The 21,987-nt window shown below is 35.8% G+C and overlaps 1 protein-coding gene across 1 annotated transcript in view; it reads right to left on the minus strand.

Annotated features, from left to right (window-relative positions):
- The window catches only part of CNTN5 (contactin 5), a 660,492-nt gene that overhangs the window by 134,205 nt on the left and 504,300 nt on the right, over positions 1–21,987 (minus strand). The window contains exons 11-14 of the mRNA XM_062567302.1: positions 15,474–15,655; positions 7,659–7,795; positions 5,504–5,633; positions 3,221–3,371 (exon numbers count right to left, since the gene is read on the minus strand). Coding sequence (XP_062423286.1) covers positions 3,221–3,371; positions 5,504–5,633; positions 7,659–7,795; positions 15,474–15,655 — 600 coding nt within the window. The remainder of the gene's footprint in view (positions 1–3,220; positions 3,372–5,503; positions 5,634–7,658; positions 7,796–15,473; positions 15,656–21,987) is intronic.

Here is a 21,987-nt window from a genome sequence, read left to right on the forward strand (position 1 = left end):
TAACAATTTAATTATTATCGGATGACTATTGAAAATATGGATGTTGAAAATATTTCTACCTATAGAACTCCCATTGTTGTTTTGCTGATATGTTCCATTTTCAAAATTAGAAATGTAACAATAGCATTTTCTTTCTCTCTTTCTTTCTCTCTTACTCTCTCTCTTTCTTTCTTTCTTTCTTTCTCATCTTAACTTTTAGAGGAAGATGCTGATGAATGTATGTTTTTTTGATTGTTTTAAGGCCTCAGTGAGATAATTATAAATCAAAGATATCTGTTTTACATTTGGTTCCTTTAGCATGATTATTGTCATCATTTAATGTCCTTAGTATCAGTATGTTTCATACATGATATCTTGTCCTTTGGAAGTTTTAATCTCCTGCATACTAGACGCCCAGTGCCACAATCTTTCATTTCATTGAAGCATAGCTGTTGCAGCAGATCTTGGTCTTTGCAAGTCAGATTAGCAGAATGAGTTGTGAATACTCTGTACTCTTTGTTAAATATGTATGTTTCTGTAGGAGTAATTTCATTAAATTAAAAAATGTTTAGGAGATTGTAACAGTGATACAAAAGAATGACAACTTTTATCAGCAAATAACTATGAAGACACTACTTTCCTGCTCTATGCTATAGAAATGTCATTCATACAGTAACCAAATCAAAAAATCTATTACAATATTCATATGCTTTCCAAGTGGAATCAAATGAATTGACTACTCTTAATAATAACTGCTCACCAGGGAGAGCAAGCCTATCACAGAGAAACTCTGAAACTGAAGACCTTGAATTGAATCATTTGTTCTCAGGGAAAAAAACAGGCCAAGAGATGAAGTGCATGTCAAGTGTTTGCACAGATACTTTGTCAAGTGATTGGCTTTTGCCTTTTCTATCAATCTGCGGTACTCTGAGTCTTTCAGACTACATTCCATACATTAAATTCCAGGAACAATTTTCCATGTTCTGAATGCAGTAATGACTGAGACCAGCCACGATGAATCCAAGAGGAACAAGTTCAGTCTTCACTAGGTTTGCAGACTGAAATGTTACTTGAGTTATTTCTGTCAGTGAGCTTTTGGTTGTGAGGAAGAACACACAAGGATGCAAAATCTCTTGGAAGAGGGAGAAAGGACACTAGTAGATACTAGTCAAGTGGAAATTTTTATTTCTCAGGAGGAGAAGGTCTCTTTTGTATTAAGACTTTCCTAACAGAGGTGGTTTCATGGAGTAAATTCCTTTTCCAGGCTGGCAAATTTGGCAGAAGTGAAACAGAGCATTCACTTGATTCAACCACTCTGTAGAAGAAGACTAAGCTGTGGCAGAAATAAAAAAATATATTGGGCCAATCCATCTTTGCCTTCTTTTATTATTCAATTAGTTCTTTTTAAAATTCTTGGTGGTTTAACATTCTATGTGACATGACATGTTTCTAAATACTTTTACTGGATGTTTTATCAGCAGTCTATGAAGAAAATCCATTTTTAAAGTAAGTAGAAACACATTCATTAAAACAAAACAAATTATTCATTTTTTTTCAATGTGTATTAGACAGTTCCCTTACAATGCTTCTTTCCCAAAGTGCCCAAAACATGGAAAGGTAGGTACTTTCTCCAATGAATTACATTTCCTCTCTCAAAATCACAATAAGCTTACTCACCTCCTCTTCAAATAAATTCTATTATTATTGTTTAACAAATACCATATACAAAGTGAGAATTGTGTTCCCTTGAAACATATATTTCCTCCATGTATAAAAAAATAGGTGTAGGGGAACTCCTTTGAATAACATAAGAGATTCCCTGAACAGTAGACTAAAGTTAAGTTAGACTAACCAAGTCTTGCATAGGTTTGAAACAGTTCAGCCATGTCTTTTTACCTTCCATGTTCCTTCATTTCCCCTTTCAGGCTCTGTCAAAATAGGTAAGTATCAAAAGCTGCAATACTAAAATGTATATCTAGATCTTATTTTTATGAGATTTTTAACTTCAGAGTGGGCCATGTTTGGGCAGTCATTGGATAATTGCTAATACGTTTTTACTGATCTTTCACACTAAAATGGAGGTTCACACTATGGTGACTGTAGCGAGTGCTGAGCAGATGAGAGGAACAAGTCATGTAGTGAACTCAGAAAAATTTACTGTGCAACTGTAGCATAGAGTCAACAGTCTTAGAATATTTGATATTTATCAACATCTTTGCATTTTCATTCTGTCATATATCATCAACATATACTATATAATTCTCACCTATTAGTAAAATGGTTTATATAATGCCCCTGCAAAAACCAGTATGTCCTGAAAGGTTTCGCATTTTTCCTTTTCAGAGGCTACACATTTTTCTGCTTCAGAACAAATCAGATGATGTGAGATTAAAATAGGACTCACCAGAATGAAATGGCTTTAGCAGCCAAAGAGGACAAATGCACCACACTGCTTTCATCAGTATTGCACAAATGAACAAAAGGGCCTTTTATCTTTTTGACTAATTCAAGTCAGTTCAAGTGGTACATTCACATACATTACTAGAAAGAAGATAAGATTGCTGTGTACACTTAAAGACCGTGTCGAGACTGGCAAAACTGTTCTGGGTACTGACATGCTATCTTGTAAAGTGCAATTATAGTTGGCATTTAAGCTGCAACGTTTAAACTGTATTTAACGTACAGAGCTGGACGGAAATTATTTAATCAAATGCAGTCTGTTAAACAGATGTGCTGCTGAATACAGAAATTACTTGTGTAATTAAATCTTATAATGGAATCATATCTTTCTTCTCTTTTAAAGCTATTCTTAGACTTGTAATCTTAGCGTAGTGATCAAGCTGCTGATCTGCCTTATTAAAAGTATTTCAAATAAATAAGCACATATATTTTCGTGTGATTCTTAATATCTCAGCTTCTATACTTTTAATAATGTGATACACACAATGTAGAGTATTTCCACAGCATAAGTGAAGCATTTTTGAAAAGAGTAACAGGAAATAGGGGGAAAAAAACAACCTTTTTTTTAATCTGTCTGAATCTCAGAACAATTTTAAGAGCTTTTAATTATACCATGTAAAAAATAAAGTCATTACTGTCAGATGAATCAGTATGAAAAAATAATTGTGCCGTAGCCATGCTTACATATGCGCATTCTTGATACTGGCTGCATTTTCATTCAGCACCACAGAATCAAACAGGCAAACACAGTAATATTTAGTTTACCGAACAGACTTCTGACCTCTTACTCTCCCTTAGTGGTTTGTCTCCTTTCTTCCAAGTGATAGTTGGCTTTGGAGAAGCTTGTGGTTTGCACTCGATGACAACTTCTTGGCCCTTGGTAATAATTATTGTTTTCTTCATTTGATTTAATGGGAAAGTGGGTGCTGAAGCTGTGAAAAAGACGTACGTTAACTCTACAGAGAACAGTCACAGCTTTCCCTTCTAATACATTCTAATAGATAGTTATCCCTTTTCATTTGGAAATTATTATACTACAGACTGGGTAGAATTTTACAAAATGTTTGAAATTAGCAGCTAAGACTAGATGGCAGGTCTATAATTTAATCAAGCTATTAATTAATGAAATGTCATTCACATCAACATGCTGACATAAAATTGCTTGAGAAATCTAACAGCTTTAGAGATTAAATGCAGCAGCTGACTTAACTAGACCTTTTCTAAGATTGTTGGGTTTCATAGGCAGTTTGTTAGAATTAACTAGTTCAAAATAAAAAGAAGTTTAAATACCACATATTCTCCAAAATATGCGCTCTATAGACCTAGTTCTTACAAAATATTAGTGTTAGAGAAATTTTGTTGTTTTACCTTTTTATTTTTTGCCTAAATGCTTGGTGTTGAAAACTGTGAATTTTGTAATAGTAGATATGTAATCATATCTTTTTTTTACTCCTCAAAATTCCCATTGATTGCAACAAATCATCTAAAGAAATAAAGGTATCTCACAATGGCCCTACTTACTGTAATTTCCCAACAATGGCCAGCTGTTCCCAGGTAATCACGTCTGTTTGTGATTTTGTTAAACTAGTTTTTCAAAAAAAAAAAAAAAAAAAAGACACAAAAAAAGCAGAAACAAAAAGAAAAGAACACTCTATCTCAGCTACAAATATAGAAATATAGGAATGTCCTACATCTCCTTTGTCTCAGATATGTAGGAATTTCCTACCATTATTTTTGACAATTTTCATACCAGAGCTATTTATATGGGCAATTCATTCGGTTCGTTTCCCTTTAATAATCAGGAAAGTAAACACAACGGTTTCTTCAATACAACACTACAGTTAAAATTTAACAGAGGTACAATTTTACAAGTCACAAAATGGAAGCCTGATATTACTAAATCAATATGTAATAGTCATGTTCCATCTCTAGTGTTACAAAACCCTGAAAAGATTGTACAACTGCCTGGTAAGATAGGAAAAGAAAAAGCAGAACAAGAGAACACTGTAACCAACAAGTACATATTTGCTGACTGAATCTCATCAGGCAAAGAACAGCGATGAAAAGAAAGCAAGCACTGGCTGTGGGTGTAGTTTATGGCTGGATAGAAATATTTTAGAAGAGTTAACAGCAAAAATCTAATGTTGATCAGCTAGGAAGTGGTGGAAATGTAATAGATCAAGTTATTCTTCAGGAGAACCAAATCTTAGCTTAGATGGACTGTATTATTTCAGGAACTTCAGCTTTACTATCTATTTGGCCAGGGGTTTCCCAGCTTTGGAAATATGTAAGGTCCAGGCGGCGTGGAGACCCGAGACCTCTGTTACAGGCTGAGAAGGACTTTGATAGGAGCCCATGTTCCAGCAGTTCTCTGTGCTGAATTACACAGGAGACTCTTACAAGTTTGTCCATATCAATACTAGAGAGTGTTGGAAAGGCAACATTAACCAGGCTTCATTTTTTAATTCATTAATGCCCCTCTTCTCCACCTCCCTGTCCCCACACTTGTAAATAATGAAATTTTTCTGACAAGATACAATATGTCATATATTCACTTTACTGTAGCATGATGCTGGCTTATGTAGGCAATTTCAACTATTCTACCAGTTCTGGTGACTTAGTAGGAATATTTAAAAACTGTAGAGCTAAGATTTTGCCTAATTACCTTTGAATATTGATGCTGGTAGAAATAATAATTTAATCAAAATGAAGACTTTAAAATTTGTTAGTTTTCTCTAAGTTTTTTTTCTTGAGCTTATTTTTGAGGGAGTAAGACTATTTTTACATGCATTTGAATTAACATGGTCTTATCCTAGAAATAGTTACAAAATGTAACTGGGTCAGTAATTTATAAAATAAGATGTTCAGTTAACAAAAGGACTTGCACTCACATAGACCGTAAAGGACCCAGCCACACATAATTAACGGAAGGAAAAAGAAGCTCACTTTTGTCTTCTTTGCTAAGTTTGGAGTTGAAAAGATGTTTCTTTATCATAAAAAGGCCAAGGACAAGTGTAATTATCAAAAGAAAAAAAGAACATTTTTTTTTCCTGGTGATACCTACCTAAAATCTTCAGCTCAGCACTGGCATAAATGGTGCCATACTTATTTTCTGCTAAGCACTGGTACATTCCAGCATCTGAGAGATTCACACTGTGGATCATCAGTACACCATTAACCATCTCAATTCTGCTCTGTAATGGAATAAAAAAATAATAACTCTATAAAAACAAATGAAGACTGGAAATATTCTGGCTATTAGGTTAAGGCAAAAGGACAAAATATATTATTAAGTTAAAATGCAACTCAGGAACAAACTTCCTGGGGTTTACTTTATTCTACTTATCTAAGGAATGGAAAGAATAAAACAGGTTGGGGAGAACAGAGAAAAACTGAAAATATTTAAAGGGAAATATTTTCAAGTGCAAGTTTCAAGTCCCTGTCCTCAAGGATTGCTTTTATCTGCTTGCTTGCTTGCCTGTTGGGCGCTGTTACCCTATACAAGTTTTAAATGTAGTTCACTCTGGGAACTTTAGCAAGGCAAGAAATCAGTCATGGGTGTAGCATACTTGATGACACTCACATCTGTTGCAAATGTTTCAACTGTGACACCATTTTTGTAAAAGTAGATATAAAAGACTGCTTGCACGAGTAAAAGTGAAAAGATGTAATTGCCTTTATCGTTAGCATCAATTTTTCATTGGAAAGATCTAGTAGTAGAAAAAATTTGCAGCAGTTTGAAGGGAAGGAGTATTAATTTTTTTATGGAAATGTGTATTTCATGGAGCTGTACAATGAATATCTTGAACTGTTACAATATATCTCTAAGTTTCATTGTTAGAACTGTTGTTGTTTGAGTTAAAGATTAGTAAAGAATGGAATGTTTGAGAATGCAGAGGGAAAAGTGAAGAAAAGATTTCTATTTTAAGCCCTCTGTTTTAACTGAAATTTAATTTGAAAGTTCAGAGCCTGGTACAACTAATGTTTTGGAAAATCAGAAAACCAGATGTACAGATACTTAAATTGCTTCAATTTCAGGATGGACATTTCCCTCTTTAAAAAAGCAGAGAAGAGTGCAATGGAGGCATGCAACCCTATTTTCAATACCTTGCAGTTTCAAAAATAAACTGTGTTTACATATTTGCTCTCTCATTGTTGGTATAATTGGCTGATTTTCAGAGATATAAGAGACATTCACTGAAAAGAAAGACATAATATCTTTTACATTCATAAATCCTTTCTGTGAATTCATTTACAAATAACGATGCTTTCTCCCAAAACTGAACAGTTTTATTTCACTCTGGAAAAATGCATTAAGTTCACAAAACTTTTTTTTTTTTTTTTTTCTTTTTACTCTAAGTATGTTGAGACTATAAGAAATAAAAAGGTAAAAAAAAAAAAAAAGGATGTGAGTTGATCCAATGATGATTCAATAAAAGAAATACAACAAAGTGAAGTAAAAAGCAGATCGTGCCATGAATGATCTTTTAAAATGAAAAACAATTTTTATCTGGACGTAATTTTAAAATATCACTACATTTCAATGTTTCACATTCTAGAAATCTTGTATGCCACATTTTAACAGTCAATGATGAAGGTATGCGTTCTGTTATTCGCAGAAAGTTGAAAGAGCTGAAATCTAGTGAACATAAAATGTCCATTGTACCTCTTACATCAGCTTGCTAGGGTTTTGAAGTGTATGGTATGTACAACGAAAATATGCTGTGTGATAAATAACATATAACATAACACTGAGGGAGATATGAAGAAGTCAGATTCAACAAAGATAGCCCTTCTCTGAGTTGTTTTTGCTTTTTCATTTTTCATACAGAAAAGCTTAGATATAGGTAATAATTTTATGGAGACTACCACAATCTAAAAGAGAAAAACAAACCAACAAAAACCCCATCTTACTGAGTGTTGCTCAGAGGGACACCCCAGCAAATGAAGAGCAGGGTGATGGTGTTGCAGACACAGCTCAGGATGCCCTACCTCCCCCAACTTTCTGAACCAGAGGGAATTTCTGATGAACGCAACTTACAGTGCTGGAGATAGGCCAAGAGGGACATGCATACGACATCTGCTTGTGTAGTAACACTAAAGAAACTAAGCGAGAAAATCATACTCTTGTTTCTGAAGTACTTTTCAGTACTTTAATTCGCTTTATCTGAATCAAAGGAGAAACATGCAACATACTGGTGCTTCGCTGGACAACGTACCTGTGACCAGAGAGGAATTCCATTTTTCAGCCAATGATACGTAGGCCGCGGTTTTCCAGTGGCTTTGCATTCCCATCGGAGTTGATCTCCACTGTCTAACTGAGTATCATTAAGTTTCTCCACCCAGTGTGGGTAGGCTGAAAAAAAAAAAAAATCTATATACAAACCATACAAACCGGTAAGTCTTTAGCAGGTGTGTGAAGATCTAATCAATTAAGACCTGTACAAGGCCTAGCTTACTCTGAGGAAGATGCACATGTTTTTGAGCCCTCCTCAAAAAAAAAAAAAAAAAAAAAAAAAGCAGAAAATAAAATTAACTTAAATTACAGTACTATATATTAATGTATTTATTATTATTGAGTTTATGAACATTTAGCATCCACAGACTATTTAGTAACACTGCTAGTCTTGCTAGCACTGCATGAAACAGAGAAACTGTGATAATTAACTCTCTTACTAAAATTTAAATAACTTAAATCTTGCAGTGTTGCTAAATATTTCATTGTGGCTACCAGGCAAAATCTCATAAATTCAAAATAATAATTATTATAGTCTCTCCGTTTCGTGCAGTTCTATCAATCTACTGGGAAATTATGATTTATTCAGCTAGGAATGGTTGGGCATTTGGTAAGGTATTTGCATATGTTCTTGTTAAAGAGTGCTGGGTTTAATTTATTTAAAATGGTGGGTTTTTTAAGGGTCAAGGTAGTCAGGCATATATGTCGTTGTTAGTACCTAAATTTCATGTAATAACCAGTTGAAAAAGCAGAGAATATCTTTGCAGAGATGCAGATCTTTAATACAATGATCAATCACATACCGATATGTAGAATCTTATCATTTGGAAAACTTCATGATTCAGTGAAGAATTGCTTATTCACGTACAGAAATAAAAATGTATGCTCATAATCTGGATTTCATTTTTTTCATATTGTAACAATGTTAAGTTCTGCAGCAAAAAGTATGATAGATCAAATTAATTAACTTTAAATACCTTAAATATTAATAAAAATGGAGATAATAAGTAGCCGAGGGATTCCGCTGCTAATGGACTGTACAGTTCTTTGGACTGGAATGAGTAGAAATCCAGAGCTGTCACAACAAATTCTCTGTTTTGAACATCCAATAATTGATAATCTGCCTAAAATGTGGAACTGAGTTTAAAAATAAATCTTTGAATCTAGCTGGCATCTGACAGGTCACCAATCAAAGAAGTGAGGAGATGTGAGGAGGCATGACAGGTAACTAACTGGTTCTATCCACACTGGTGATAAAGAATGTGAGTGCAGTGTCTACCATTCCTAAGCAGAGAAGAGTCTGACCAGGTAATTGCTGGAAAGGTATCAGAGAAAGTATCACTCATTTCTTTCTAGTGGAAGAAATCAGAGACAAGATAGACCCAGCCTCACTCCCAAACCCAAGACCCAAAGCACCCGCTTCCACAGTATTACTGAAGTCAAGGTAATGCACAAAATGTTCTGTATGTGCTCTCTCTGCAGTGAGCCACCGGCAGCTTCTGTTAATCAAAAGATCCCACGTCGTACTTGGAAGCGACTTGTGGGAGTTTCTGCTCACTTGTTGCCTACTAATTGTACTAACTGTCCTAAAAATAGAATTCAGTTGGTTTGTTTAGTTGCTACTGCTGTTTTCAGTTAAATGTTTCAGTACGAACGAAGGAAGCATGCTGAGCAGCAATTCTTTCATTTGAAAATGAGTAGAGTTAATGTGATTTTGATGCTGTGACAGTTAAATTTGTAACTAAAAAATCATAAAAGTTAGCCAATGATGCCATAAAATTGTGTAGTTTCAAAGAGGCATTAAACTGTGCTACTCTCTTTTTATTTCACTCTTTTTATTATTTTACTTTTCTGAAAGTTCTGCTATATGACCCAAAACATAAATGGTCTCATTTTTGTATTTTGAATTTGATCTCATCTTGAACCTGAGCATTTGAAATTAGAATGTGAATCTGATTACACTGAAATAAAATTGTCTCATCAGGTCTGATCCAGAGATGTTCTTATCAGCACACACCTGCAGACCCTCTGGCTGTGGTGATCTTAATAGCACAGCCATGGCATGGCCATTCCTCTATAACCACAAGCTTGCAAATCTCAGTTGTACAACTGATTGGTGTTGACAGTCGTATTTTCATCTCTTGGAATATTTTAGCCCTATTTTTTCTGCTGTACATTAAATGGCTTCTGGACTCTTTATTTTCAAGCTATTGAATTTGCCATCAGCAGAAGTACTGACTAAGATTCTCTTCTCCTTGAGTGAAATAAAAGAAATTCTGAACAAAATAGCAAAGCAGCAGGTAGATGGAGCAGGAACACAGCTGAATACACAGTTGAGAAAAATATTTTGTCTTGCTTTTTGGTTTCCTTTGGTTACATCTATGCACTTCTTACCCTGCAACAGGAAAATGGAATTCCTTCTCTGCTCATTCACAAGAGTCTCTCTGTAATTTCTTTAATTTTTGCTTAAACGCTGTCAATAACTAAAAGACTTACAGATTAAATGTGTAACTGGATTTGCAACCTCTCACTCTATTTATTTATTTTTTTAACAAAAAGGGATGATTATCATCTTATTAAACATGTGGGAAAGCAAAAATTCCCTCTGTAATTGCCCTTAATTTTACTTGGAAAACTTGAATATTAACAAGAAGTATTTCGACAGATTCCAAGAGATGGAATATTTTTAAAGTTTTCTCCGTATAAAGGCAACATTCAATTGGAGGAACAATGGAGGAACAATCTGATTTTTATCTGTCCAATGAGCAGTTTGGGGGATGGATGTAGAATGTAGGAGGATATATTTTACTATTCAGTAGTGTTTATGGGTATTGTGCTATAGCTTTCTATAGTGCTCCAGAGATTTTAAAATCACCATGGCCATTCCTTGATTTATTTTATGTTGCTTTCTTGCACTTCTTTTTAGTCGAAGATGTCAAAAAGTTTTACAAACACAAAATGACAATAAATCTGCAAGCTTACAGACCATTTTTTTTAATCTTTTATGCAAAATGAAATTCAGATGTGGAAAGCTCAGACTACTTTCTCAAAAAATTATGCAACTTTTTAACTGAAAAAATTATAAAGGAGAAAATTTTGCATAGGCAAGTACTTTGACTTCAGGTAGTATTCTAAACTGTTAATGAGAACAAAAAGTTTGGGCTGAAAAAGTTAATATTCTGGACACAAGGCCAAGCTGGGAAGTATGCAGTAGAAGAGGAATGGGTAGCTGTGACATGGTTAGAAAGATAGCAACTGCAGGCACAGCTCTGACTGCAGAAATTTCTTCCTTTCAAGGCAGTTTTACTGCATGTATTTGGGACTAATGTAGAATGACACTAGTAGGTTTGCTTCCATGCAGTTTTTGTAGGAACTGATTAAAATAGTGTTTGAGATGGGAAACCCTATGTTACCCTTTTATTTCACCCTTGGAGAATAACACCTTTCTTCCAATAGTCTCAGTTGTGCTTAAGGAGGTAATGGCTTTGAGTGTGGGCTGAGCCTAAAACTAGGTCTGTTTTCCTAAGCCTGTCTATAAGAAGACGATCAAAAAGTGTCTGTGTTTGATGTTGCTTGCCTGAGGTGTTTGATTGCCCCTGTAACGTAACAAACAGTGGGAGCAGGGCTTTCTTCCCTCTTTGCCTCGTAACGCTGAAGCTGAACATCTAATCTGTGAGGGCTCAGCTTTAGTGGCACAGACCAGCATCCTTGTACAAATAACACATGACTGCTGGAAGCTAGCTGGAAGTTCACTGTTTTAGGTCAGTCTTTTGTAATGCCGTTTCTATCCAACTCTCCTATTTATTTCCTTGTTCTTTTTACTTGGTCTCTTTCTTCCTTAGTTATTATATTATGTTCATTGCAGAGACACCTATTCTCCCATTTTCAATGCCCTAAACTGCTTTCACGAGTTCTTTTTCATTGGTACCTATATATTGAAACAAAATGATGAAAGATAAAAAGATGTATGAAAAGAAAAGAATTACAGAATCGCAGAATGGTAGAGGTTGGAAGGGACCTGTGGAGATCATCTAGTCCAACCTCCCTGCTCAAGCAGGGTCACCTAGAACATGTTGGACAGGATCACATCCAGGTGGGTTTTGAGTATCACCAGAGAAGGAGACTCCACAACCTCTCTGGGCAACCTGTGCCAGTGCCCCTTCACTCTCACAGGGAAGAAATCCCCCCTCACCTTCAGGCGGAACTTCCTGTGCTTCAGTTTCTGCCCATTGCCTCTTGTCCTGTCACATGGCATCACTGAAAAGAGTCTGGCCTCATCCTCTTGACATCTCCCTTTAAAGTGTTTATACACATTAATAAGGTCCCCCCTCAGTCTTCTTGTCCCCAGGCTGCAGAGGCCCAGCTCTCGCAGCTGTTCCTCACAGGGCAGGTGCTCCAGCCCTCTGATCATCTTTGTAGCCCTGTGCTGGACTCTCTCCAGTAGCTCCATGTCTCTCTTGTAGTGGGGAGCCCAGAACTGGTCACAGAACTCGAGATGAGGCCTCCCCAGGGCTGAGTAGAGGGGCAGGATCACCTCCCTCAACCTGCTGGCAACAGTCTTCCCAGTGCACCCCAGGATACCATTGGCCTTCCTGGCCACAAGGGCACATTGCTGGTTCACAGTCAATCTGTCATCCACCAGCACTCCCAGGTCCTTCTCAACAGAGTTGCTCTCCAAAAGGTCAGCCCCCAACCTGTCCAGGTGCGTGGGGTTATTTTTCCCTAAGTGCAGGACCCTGCCCTTGCCCTTGTTGAACCTCAGGAGGTTCCTCTCTGCCCAGCTCTCCAGCCTGTCCAGGTCCCTCTGAATGGCAGCACAGCCCTGTGGTGTATCAGCCACTCCTCCCAGCTTCGTGTCATCAGCAAACTTGCTGAGGAGGCACTCTGTCCCCTCATCCAGCTCATTGACCCAGCACTGAGCCCCGGGGGACGCCACTAGCTACAGGCCTCCAACTAGACTCTGCGCCCTTTCTGAAGACTGGAGTGACATTGGCTTTCTTCTAGCCCTCAGCCACCTCTCCGGTTCTCCATGACCTTTCAAAGATGACAGAGAGTGGCCTAGCAAGAACATCCATAAGCTCCCTCAGTATGTGTGGGTGCATCCCAGCAGGGCCCATGGATTTGTGTAATCAAGTTTGCCCAAAAGATCTCTAACACGATGCTCCTTGATCAAAGGAAAGTACTCTTTTCTCCAGACTTTCCCTCTCGTCTTCAGGCTCTGGGATTCCTGAGGGCTGCCCTTAGCAGCAAAGACTGAAGCAAAGAAGGCATTCAAGTAATTCTGCCTACTCTGTATCCTTTCTCACCAAGGTCCCCATCCCATTCAGTAGTGGGCCCACATGTTCCCTCATCTTTGTCTTGCTACTGTGATATTTGAATAAACCTTTCTTGTTGCATCCCTTGCCAGATTTATATATATACAAAAAATAGTCTTTTATCTTAATTAAAGATAAAAAAAAGAGAGGTAAGAAAGGATCTGACACTGAAATTTGTACAATTAATGATGAAAGGGAAAGGGGAAGAAGAAGGTTAAGGGAAAGGGGGAAGGGGGAAGGAGGAAGGAGAGAGGAAGATCTAGTGGATTCCTCTTAAGCATCCATATCACACCCTCAAAAGGAAGAGGTTCAGAGTGTAAGAGGATCAAGATTGTTCAAACCAGCACTTGTTATTGGGAAAATTGTGGTAGTTAGTGATTACAAATGATTAATGATCAATTTCTCCATGAAAATTGTAATTTGTGTGCTCCCTTCTATCAATAAATTTAAGCTTGAATAAAGGTCAATGTAAATTACTAGATAACCAAATCACTTGGGGGAAATCACAGTTGTAAAAATGGATTGCAGTCAAGAATATGGGGATGTTTTGCCACTAGCAAATTTAAATTTTTGATGCCTTGTCAATTCTATAGCTGAATTTCAGCTAAGTCAGCACTTACAACTAGCAGAAGATTGCAAGAATCTGAAATTGTCAGCATTTGAATTACCACTATCTGCACAACATCTGAGGTGTCAGACTGTCCCCATCTGGATTACAGCATCAGGTAAGAAATCAGTAGTTTGTGATTAAATGTAACCAGACAGGCAGACTTGGTGTTCTGGGCTTTCCTCAAACTCCTCGGTGGTGAATCAGATCAGATGCAACTGACAAAATGAGGAAGATTCAAACAGACAGCAAGTGAGTTCCTGCAGAGATATGTAAATAGTGAGACTATAGTTTGACATGGCTGGTCCTACAGCTTATTCTGAATTTTTACAAGAAAAACCTAGTGAAGAATGATGGCCTACGTATGAATTTTTGGGCCAAAATAATCATTCTGTCCTGGAGGAATAAGATGTCAGTGAAAAGACAATGAGCTTTAACATAAATAATTCATGTCGACTGTTGTTATGAATTAGAGTATAGCAGCAAATGCTGTTTCAGGTAATGCCCCCAAATCCTGCAAAATCAGCTGTCAGCTGAAAATGCCATACAGCAACATTTACACAAATCGAGGTACATCCCTGAAAAGGGATGTCAAGGTCTGTAGACCAATGAGATACCAATGCTATCTTCAGGAACCCTATGATGAGACAGGCTCACTGTGGGATTTACTTCTCAAGGCCCAGAAACAGTACTTTAGGTAGGCTGTCAATAGTTTGTGCTGCATGTTCTGCTGTACTGCAGGTCACTTTTGATCTTCTCTATTTGAAAGCTCTGTTACCTGTACTGACTTACTTCACTCCCCACTATCTAATGTGGAGGGGTGAAATTCTAATTTGGACTTTTTTTTTTTTTTTTTTTTTTTTTTGAATTTGCCTATAAGGTAGATTAAAATATAATAATAAACTTTACAAATGAAAAACAAAATAATATAGCAGTCTCACATAGCTGTTAATCAGAGACAATCTGAAATGGATCCTCTTTCCATAATGTTAAATCAATTCTAATATGCATAAAAGCAGAAATTGTGCACCGTCTATAAAGGGTATGACTGAAAAAAAACAACAAAAAAAATTTGACAATCATACAATGATGGAAATTAAAAAAAAAACTTAAAATTATTATTTACATCTTTGTAAAGTTGATGAGAAAATGTTTTCTATGGACTCCTAGATTTAGGTAGCATCTTTATGCTCAGAAATAAAAACTGATATCCTAGCTAATGAGAGAGTCAGTGTTATGTAGTGGCCAGAGCATTAGATCATGTTTGTTGTGATCTGAGTTCTGTTTGTGGCTCTTCCATAGGCCAAAAGGGTGACCTTGAAGAAAACTTTTCATTTTCAGCCCTTTCTGAAAACCAGAACTTTAGGAAATGGTGCATGCCTAGGTTGAATTCTTTTTTTACAAATATAAAAGCACTTATTTGGTTCTTTTTCCTATACATGAAATTAAAAATAACTCATCACTGAGTCATGGAAAGGGAAAAATAGGAGTTTAATAAAAGCATGGGGAAAATCCTAAGATTTTTATAAAAGAGTTTCCTGGCAGATGCATTGGGTATAGATTGCGTGTTAGCAAGTCAGTAGAATCAAAAATATAGGTTTTTAAATTATAAGAGCACTGTTTTTAAAATAAACCTTAAACATCAAGAAACATAAAATTCTATTTTTCCAGCTTTTGAAGGACTTAATTTTATTTATTCATTTTTCATACTTTAATGCATTGCTGAGGAATAAAAATATGTAGCTTAATTCCACATGGATCTTATTTCAGAAGAAAGATATTTCTTTTTGTTGCACCTGAGAATTCTTCATATATATTTACAGTCTTAAGTGTGGACATAACATTACTGGATAATACTGTCTGCAGTTACACTTACTGTACACTTGCAGCTGTCCTCTGAAGACATTCCTTCCACGTGAGTTTTCAGCTTTGCATTCATACATCCCTGCATCCTCTAGCTGCACATTAGGTATTTCAAGCACAGCTTGGGATTTTCTCAGGCGGGCTTTACTTGGATTATGACCATTAACTTTCCTCCATGAAATTGTTGGAACAGGGCTGAAATATTTAGTAAAATTGCTGTTAGCACTCTTCCACTCTTGAGAATATAGATTCTGCGATCTGGTAGTTTAAATACTTAATAATCTAAGTAGCAATAAAATATAACCACAATTAAGGTTCATGTATGCTTGATACACTTCAGTGTCTATAGGGAATATTTAATAAATGGTTATTACATGCAAGATGTGCTCTTTGTCCACAAGGAAGGCCATATTTTTATTGAGATTAAGGAAATCACTCGAAATGCTCTTTCTAGAGCTTCTTTTGCACTCTATGCTTCACTCCTGAACACTCTATAGGTAAAAAAAAAAATAAAAACTTCAAAACTTGGATGAACTTAGTAAATTCCAAAACTTCTCAATTTTCCTGCGGTGAAACTACAGCACAGGTGCTCAGAATGTGATATGTTCATGTAAGTGAGGGATTTCAGGACCACAGTATTTTGAATAAGTCGAAGTGACCTAAGTTTTGGAGACATTTTCTGTTGCAATATGCTTAGAGTGAACAAACCGGGTGCTCAAGAAGTGTGTATTAATGGCACTACACTTCGTGACTGACAGTGTTGCATGCCTGTTTTCTGGAGTGAAGGGCTTTTTCACTGCAATTTGCCATTCCACACAAATCTGTACAAAACCTGGGAAGTGTCACTTATGTTAATAATGCAGGAAGAAATGGATTAGACAGCTTTTACATTCATTCAGTTATCCTTTTTTACCTAGAGACATTTGTTCACCAGCCTCTGCGCTTTTTGTTCTATGGCTTTAAATTGGTACAGTCTTATATTTTTCTCCATTTAAAAGACACTTGGGGCAGGGGGAAGAAGAAAACAGTTATAAAAGTAATGCCAAAAGTTTGATTGTAAATTGAAAATTAGATTACTTCGAGTATTCTTAAAGAAACACTAAAGACCTCATAAATGAATATATAACTGTTGCATGCTGATTCATTAACCATGGAAAATTTATTTTGGATTTATTTGAATCACTCTTAAGTCTAAACTTAGATATAAACACAGCTGAAACCTGTTGCAATTTAGATGAGGATATGTAGTTCATAACAGAGATTCAGATTCAAAGTATTTTTCATTTCTACCATCATTTACTAACTTCCAGTTATAGGACTTGCTGTAATTATATAAAGTTGCAATGAAAAATTTTTTCCTCCATTTTCCGCGGTGTTCAATTTTAGACATAACATATGGAGAGGCGGGAACCCCCATGGGCAAGGCTCTAGAGAAAATCAGCCTGGGAGTTACTGTGGTTGCGCTCCAAATCCCAGCTGAGTTGCTCCAAATTCAAACGTTTTACAGAGATTCAGGAAATTCACAGGCTCACAGTTGGAGGTCAGAAGTTAGTATTAGCTTCTCTAATCTTCTCTCTTGAATATCACAACTCATTAAATTTCATTGAGTCTATTAGCATAATTACCTTCACACAAAATTTGTAACTTGGCCAAAGTACAGTCCCTGGAATGGTATCCGCTATTGATTCAAATATATCAGAGAGAGAAAATCACTATTTCCCTTGTCAGTTTGCTCCACTGATTACTTAATCTCATGAAATAGACTTTATTTTATTTTGAATTTGTCTGGATTTATCTTCGAGACACGGCTCTTGTGATACCTCTCTCTTGTGAAATGGTCCTTTACTACTTTCCTCCACAGAAGATACGTGCATTGAAATCAAATCACTTTTTTTTTTTTTTTTTTTTTTGAGGAACAAAACAGACTGATCTCTTTTTCTTCAGCTCTTCAATCATATATGTCTTTTTCTTTTCTTAGATATATATAGATCACACTTGCTCTTTTTCCTGCCATAGAAGCTGGATAGCTTGCTCATTCTTAATCTTAAACTGCTTCCTCACTGACTGCTTCCAAATCTTGGTGTCCTGTAAGTTTAGGACTTTTCCCCTAAGTCTAATCTGATAAAGTTTGTTCCCTGTTAGAAGTTATTTTATATCCACTTCAGTTAGTAGATTGAAAAGAACTTCCAACTCTTATATGACGCAAGTACTTCATCCTGTTCAATTCCAAATATTAAGAATAAATAGGACACTTCTGCCTCTGGTACACTATTTGGAAATTACTGCTTTTAGCCTCACCACTTATGATAATCCTCTGATATCCTAAGGTACATATTTTAATTTACCATAATTTGATAGCTACTTGTATATGTTAGAAGTAGTATAAGTACCAGTATTAGTATCTTCTTCTCCCCATTTACAAACTATCACATTTTATTTCTAATTTCACTCAGAAATTTGCTTATAAATTTTATGGTCTTTCTTGAGCTGTATTCTGGAGATTTCATAATTCTCTTCTTGTTTTGGGCTTTGACTTATATGCTTGCCCTCTTCGTTTATAATTACATCATGATCACTGGCTGAAAAACAGCAACCATAGCCAACCAAGTGTTTAATTAATCTTCATTCATTATAGCACAGGTCCACAGTAGAAATACTTTTTGCTGGGTAAAATACAATACTAATCAGCAACTCATGTCTTATGAATTAAAAATGTGGGCGATTACATTTTATTTTCCACGAGGCTGCCATTACTGCTTGTTTGCCCTGCAACTCTACATCCTGTAAAACCAGGGACAAAAATGCTTTTGCTCCATTCTCATAAAAAAAAATAGTTCAGCTGAATAGAGATGATATGTGGATTTTTTTCATAGTGTATATTTCAGGGAAACAATGAAGACGTTATAAACCATGAAGTTGGTTCGTTTAGCTTCCGTGAGGTTATGCTGAAATTCATATATTTAGGAAATTTTCCTTAAATTGCATTTACCTCTTTAAAAAAGTGCTGTAATGCATGCTACAGAAACTAAATATGCATAACACAGCATATACATAAGAAAATTCTTGTTGTCTATGTCATTAAGAAACATATTTTTAAAAACCTCACTTTTTTCTTCATCAGTATGAGGTAATAAGTGGATTTTTTCAAGGAGATAAAATTTCTTTAGCTGTGAAGATTTAATGATTTCAGAGGAAAGTAATCCCAAACCTGCAAATCATATTCACAGACAACTTGTAGCTCTGTTTAATGAAGCTCCTTATTTTCCTTGCATAGCTCACAAGTGAGGTATGAATTTTACATCTGAAGTAAAAATATATCTATACATATTTCTCCTTGGTGACTCATGAGAGAATGAAATGAAAGAACGAAATATATCTCAGTAAAGATGTGAAAGAATAAAATGTGTGACTGTTCTAGAAAACTCATAAAATCTGCCATAAAAAGCTAACTAACATATGCACACATTGTTCATCTTTTCAAATGATCCACAACTTTTTAAAAAGATAGAGCAACAGCAAAAATTCCTCTAATATTGGTATGTTTAAGATAATATACATAGTTATTAAGTATTACTATAATAATTGTTATAATTGCTTTTTATTCGGGGCTTATCAGACATCTATGGGAATACTACATTTTCTTGTTTATTACAGAAAAAGATACTTAATGTTATATTGCTCAGATTCAGCTCCTGTGAGTAACTTCATTCAAGTTCTAGTTGAGTTCAAAGAGATTTCTTCTTCTCACTCTTGGAAATATTCTTTTGAGTACTGCAGGTAAATCTTAGCCCCAGTGAGACAAAATTCCCACATGATTTCAGATGGACCCATATTCACTTCAGTTGAAAAGAAAAATTCTAAGAGGTCACTGGTGACCATGATAGACATTACTATGGCTATATTCACCTTGAAATTGAAAAAAAAAATGTGGGTTACACTTTTGCGTTTACATTTAGAAGAGAATATAAGAGTGAGTTTCAGAAGTAGGACAAATGCTATTGAATTTATTGGCAAATTTTCATTGTTTTCACTAGAAGTAGAAATGTTTTGAAGATCTTATTGGGAACAATTTTGTACAATTCTTTTCAATTTCATTTGAAAAAAGAATGTAATTGGAGCTACAAAGCATATATTTGTTTCAGGAAAGGGATGAGATTGAAATAAGGGAACTTTATGGATTTTAAAATACTTTTTCCATGGATCTGAGCTCCTCATTTTTCAGCAATATCTTGAATAAGAATATATGTTCTATTTTTTTTTGGGGGGGGTATAATTTTGTACATATAAAGTATTTTACCTTCTACTGCAGTTTCAATTCCTTTGCACAATATTTTGCTTTACAAAGCCTCATCATTCTGAGTTGCTCCTTCAAATCCACAGGTGCACATCATAGTGCATCTTGAAAAACTCTGCATGCCTGTGCATTTGAGATTAGGAAAGAGCCCTTTCTCCTTATGCCCTCCAGTCTTCCAACTGTGTTAAATATCTTCTAATTATTACAGGGTAATTATATAGGGTTAAAATGTCGAGGTGTATCATGAAATTCTGTCCATCATACATACACTTTCCAGAAATGTATGTCTACTAGTTGCACAATCTCACCTTTAGAACATCCCATATATGTCTATTCTTGTCAGATGCAAAGAATTAGGAAACTACCTCATTATTTTATACAAATAATAACTTTTCCTTTCATTTGGTTATTAAAAGATACTTAATATTCCTGATATGTCGCAGCTGTGAGTATTAGTGATGTAAGGACAAGATTAGAAGAGAAGGAGATGGTGATGAGATTGAGGGCAGCAAGCAGGAACAAGTTTAGGTCTGCAAGTTACATCAACATGTGGTTCATGATTGCACTACAGAGGTCTGATGTGTGTATCAGTGTTTCATGCAAGTGCAGATGTGCTTCCTCACTAGAAAGGTCTTGTACTTTACCAGCAGAGAGCAGAGGCAGCAAGTCTATGCTTGACTGCATGTCCAGCTCCAAGTCATCTTCTTCACACTTTAGGTTTTAAGATGGTAGAGCAACCCTGACATCTATAGTAATGGAGTGCATAATGATTCATATTCATAATGATCCATTATCCATAATGAGACATACTCCGAAGGACTTTCTCCGCTGATTGAGTGGTCTAAACTGTTATCTCAAACTTGATCTCTAATTGTTAGAGAGCTAAAATTAGATTGAGATAATTCATGCTCCTTGTGATTTCAAAGTAGTTCCCCAAATTCTTAAAGTCATTCTTGATCACAGCAGTCATCTGATTAAGATGTTAAGATGTAATCAAACAAGAAAATAGAAGAGCCACAAGGGGCGAGGAACTGTTTTCACAAACAATGAGTGAAAAAGAAAAAGTTATTCCACCACCTTTTGTGCCTCTATTTAAAAAACAGATAAAGGTATTTACTCTTAATCAAGTCACAGCAGCAAAGCTCGATCATGAAAAATTTAATGGAAAAAGTAGGTTGCTGAGTAGCCAGACTCTATCACCATGGAGAAAATGGATAATCTTCTGTGGATTTAGTATTACCCACATTGCAAAATTCTATACTATATTTGCTCATCATAGTATTGTGGATGTTATATTGTGTGATAGAGGAGGAGTAGAGCTGCTATAGCTACTAAAACATGACATAAGTAGGCTCAGTTCTCTCCTACCTTTTAAGAAACTACCTAAGTATCAAGCAGCCAGCTAGTAATGCTTTTTTTTTTCCTAGTCTCTCTCTATCATTTTCTACCTGAGCCACTGGCTGGAGGCACTCTGAAGATGATGAATGTTCTTTCAAAAAATATTAAAGACACAATAATAGTTAAAATGTCACAAGCGAGTCACTTGGTCAAAGAGGCTGTTGAAAAGAGAGTCTGAAGCAGCTTAAGAAGCAAATGAGATACACGACATGGGTGAGTGCGGGAGATAATGTATGAAAAATCCACGTTTATAAATTGAGAACAAATGCTTTAAAAAAGAATCATCTGCCAGACTATGGGTGCTCATATAGAGTCTTAGAGTCAGAATACACAGTAACAGTCTGATTACTCATTCTCTAAAAGGTTATTTTATAACTTTCTTGATGATGTATTTTTTCTGTGTCCCAAACTTTGGCCGGGCAGAATTTCTGTAGTTGGCACATTAGTTCAGAATTACTAACTTTACTCTACTCTACAGCTCGACTCTACACTGTCCAGGTCAATGCTAGAGGGGTAGCTACAATGAGGGATCCAACACTTCCAAGAAACAACAGATCTACCACGACTCATGACACACATGATCTATATGCGTAAATCTGGTGTGTCTGGGACAGTTTTAAATCTACAAGTTGGCAACAGAGTGTAATGACTTCTGGAAGTGCTGGATTCAAATCTTTTGTACTGTGATACTTTATATGCAGTTATTTCTTTCTGGGAAATCCTGAAGAGACATGTTATAACAGTTAACTTGAAGAATTACTATTGATAATTGTCAGGATTTTCTTTATTCTAATCCTCTCAACTACTGACTCTAATGAAAAGACTGCACATATCA

Source organism: Rhea pennata, chromosome 1 (assembly GCF_028389875.1).
Source record: "Rhea pennata isolate bPtePen1 chromosome 1, bPtePen1.pri, whole genome shotgun sequence".
In the NCBI taxonomy this organism is placed as follows: Eukaryota; Metazoa; Chordata; class Aves; order Rheiformes; family Rheidae; genus Rhea; species Rhea pennata.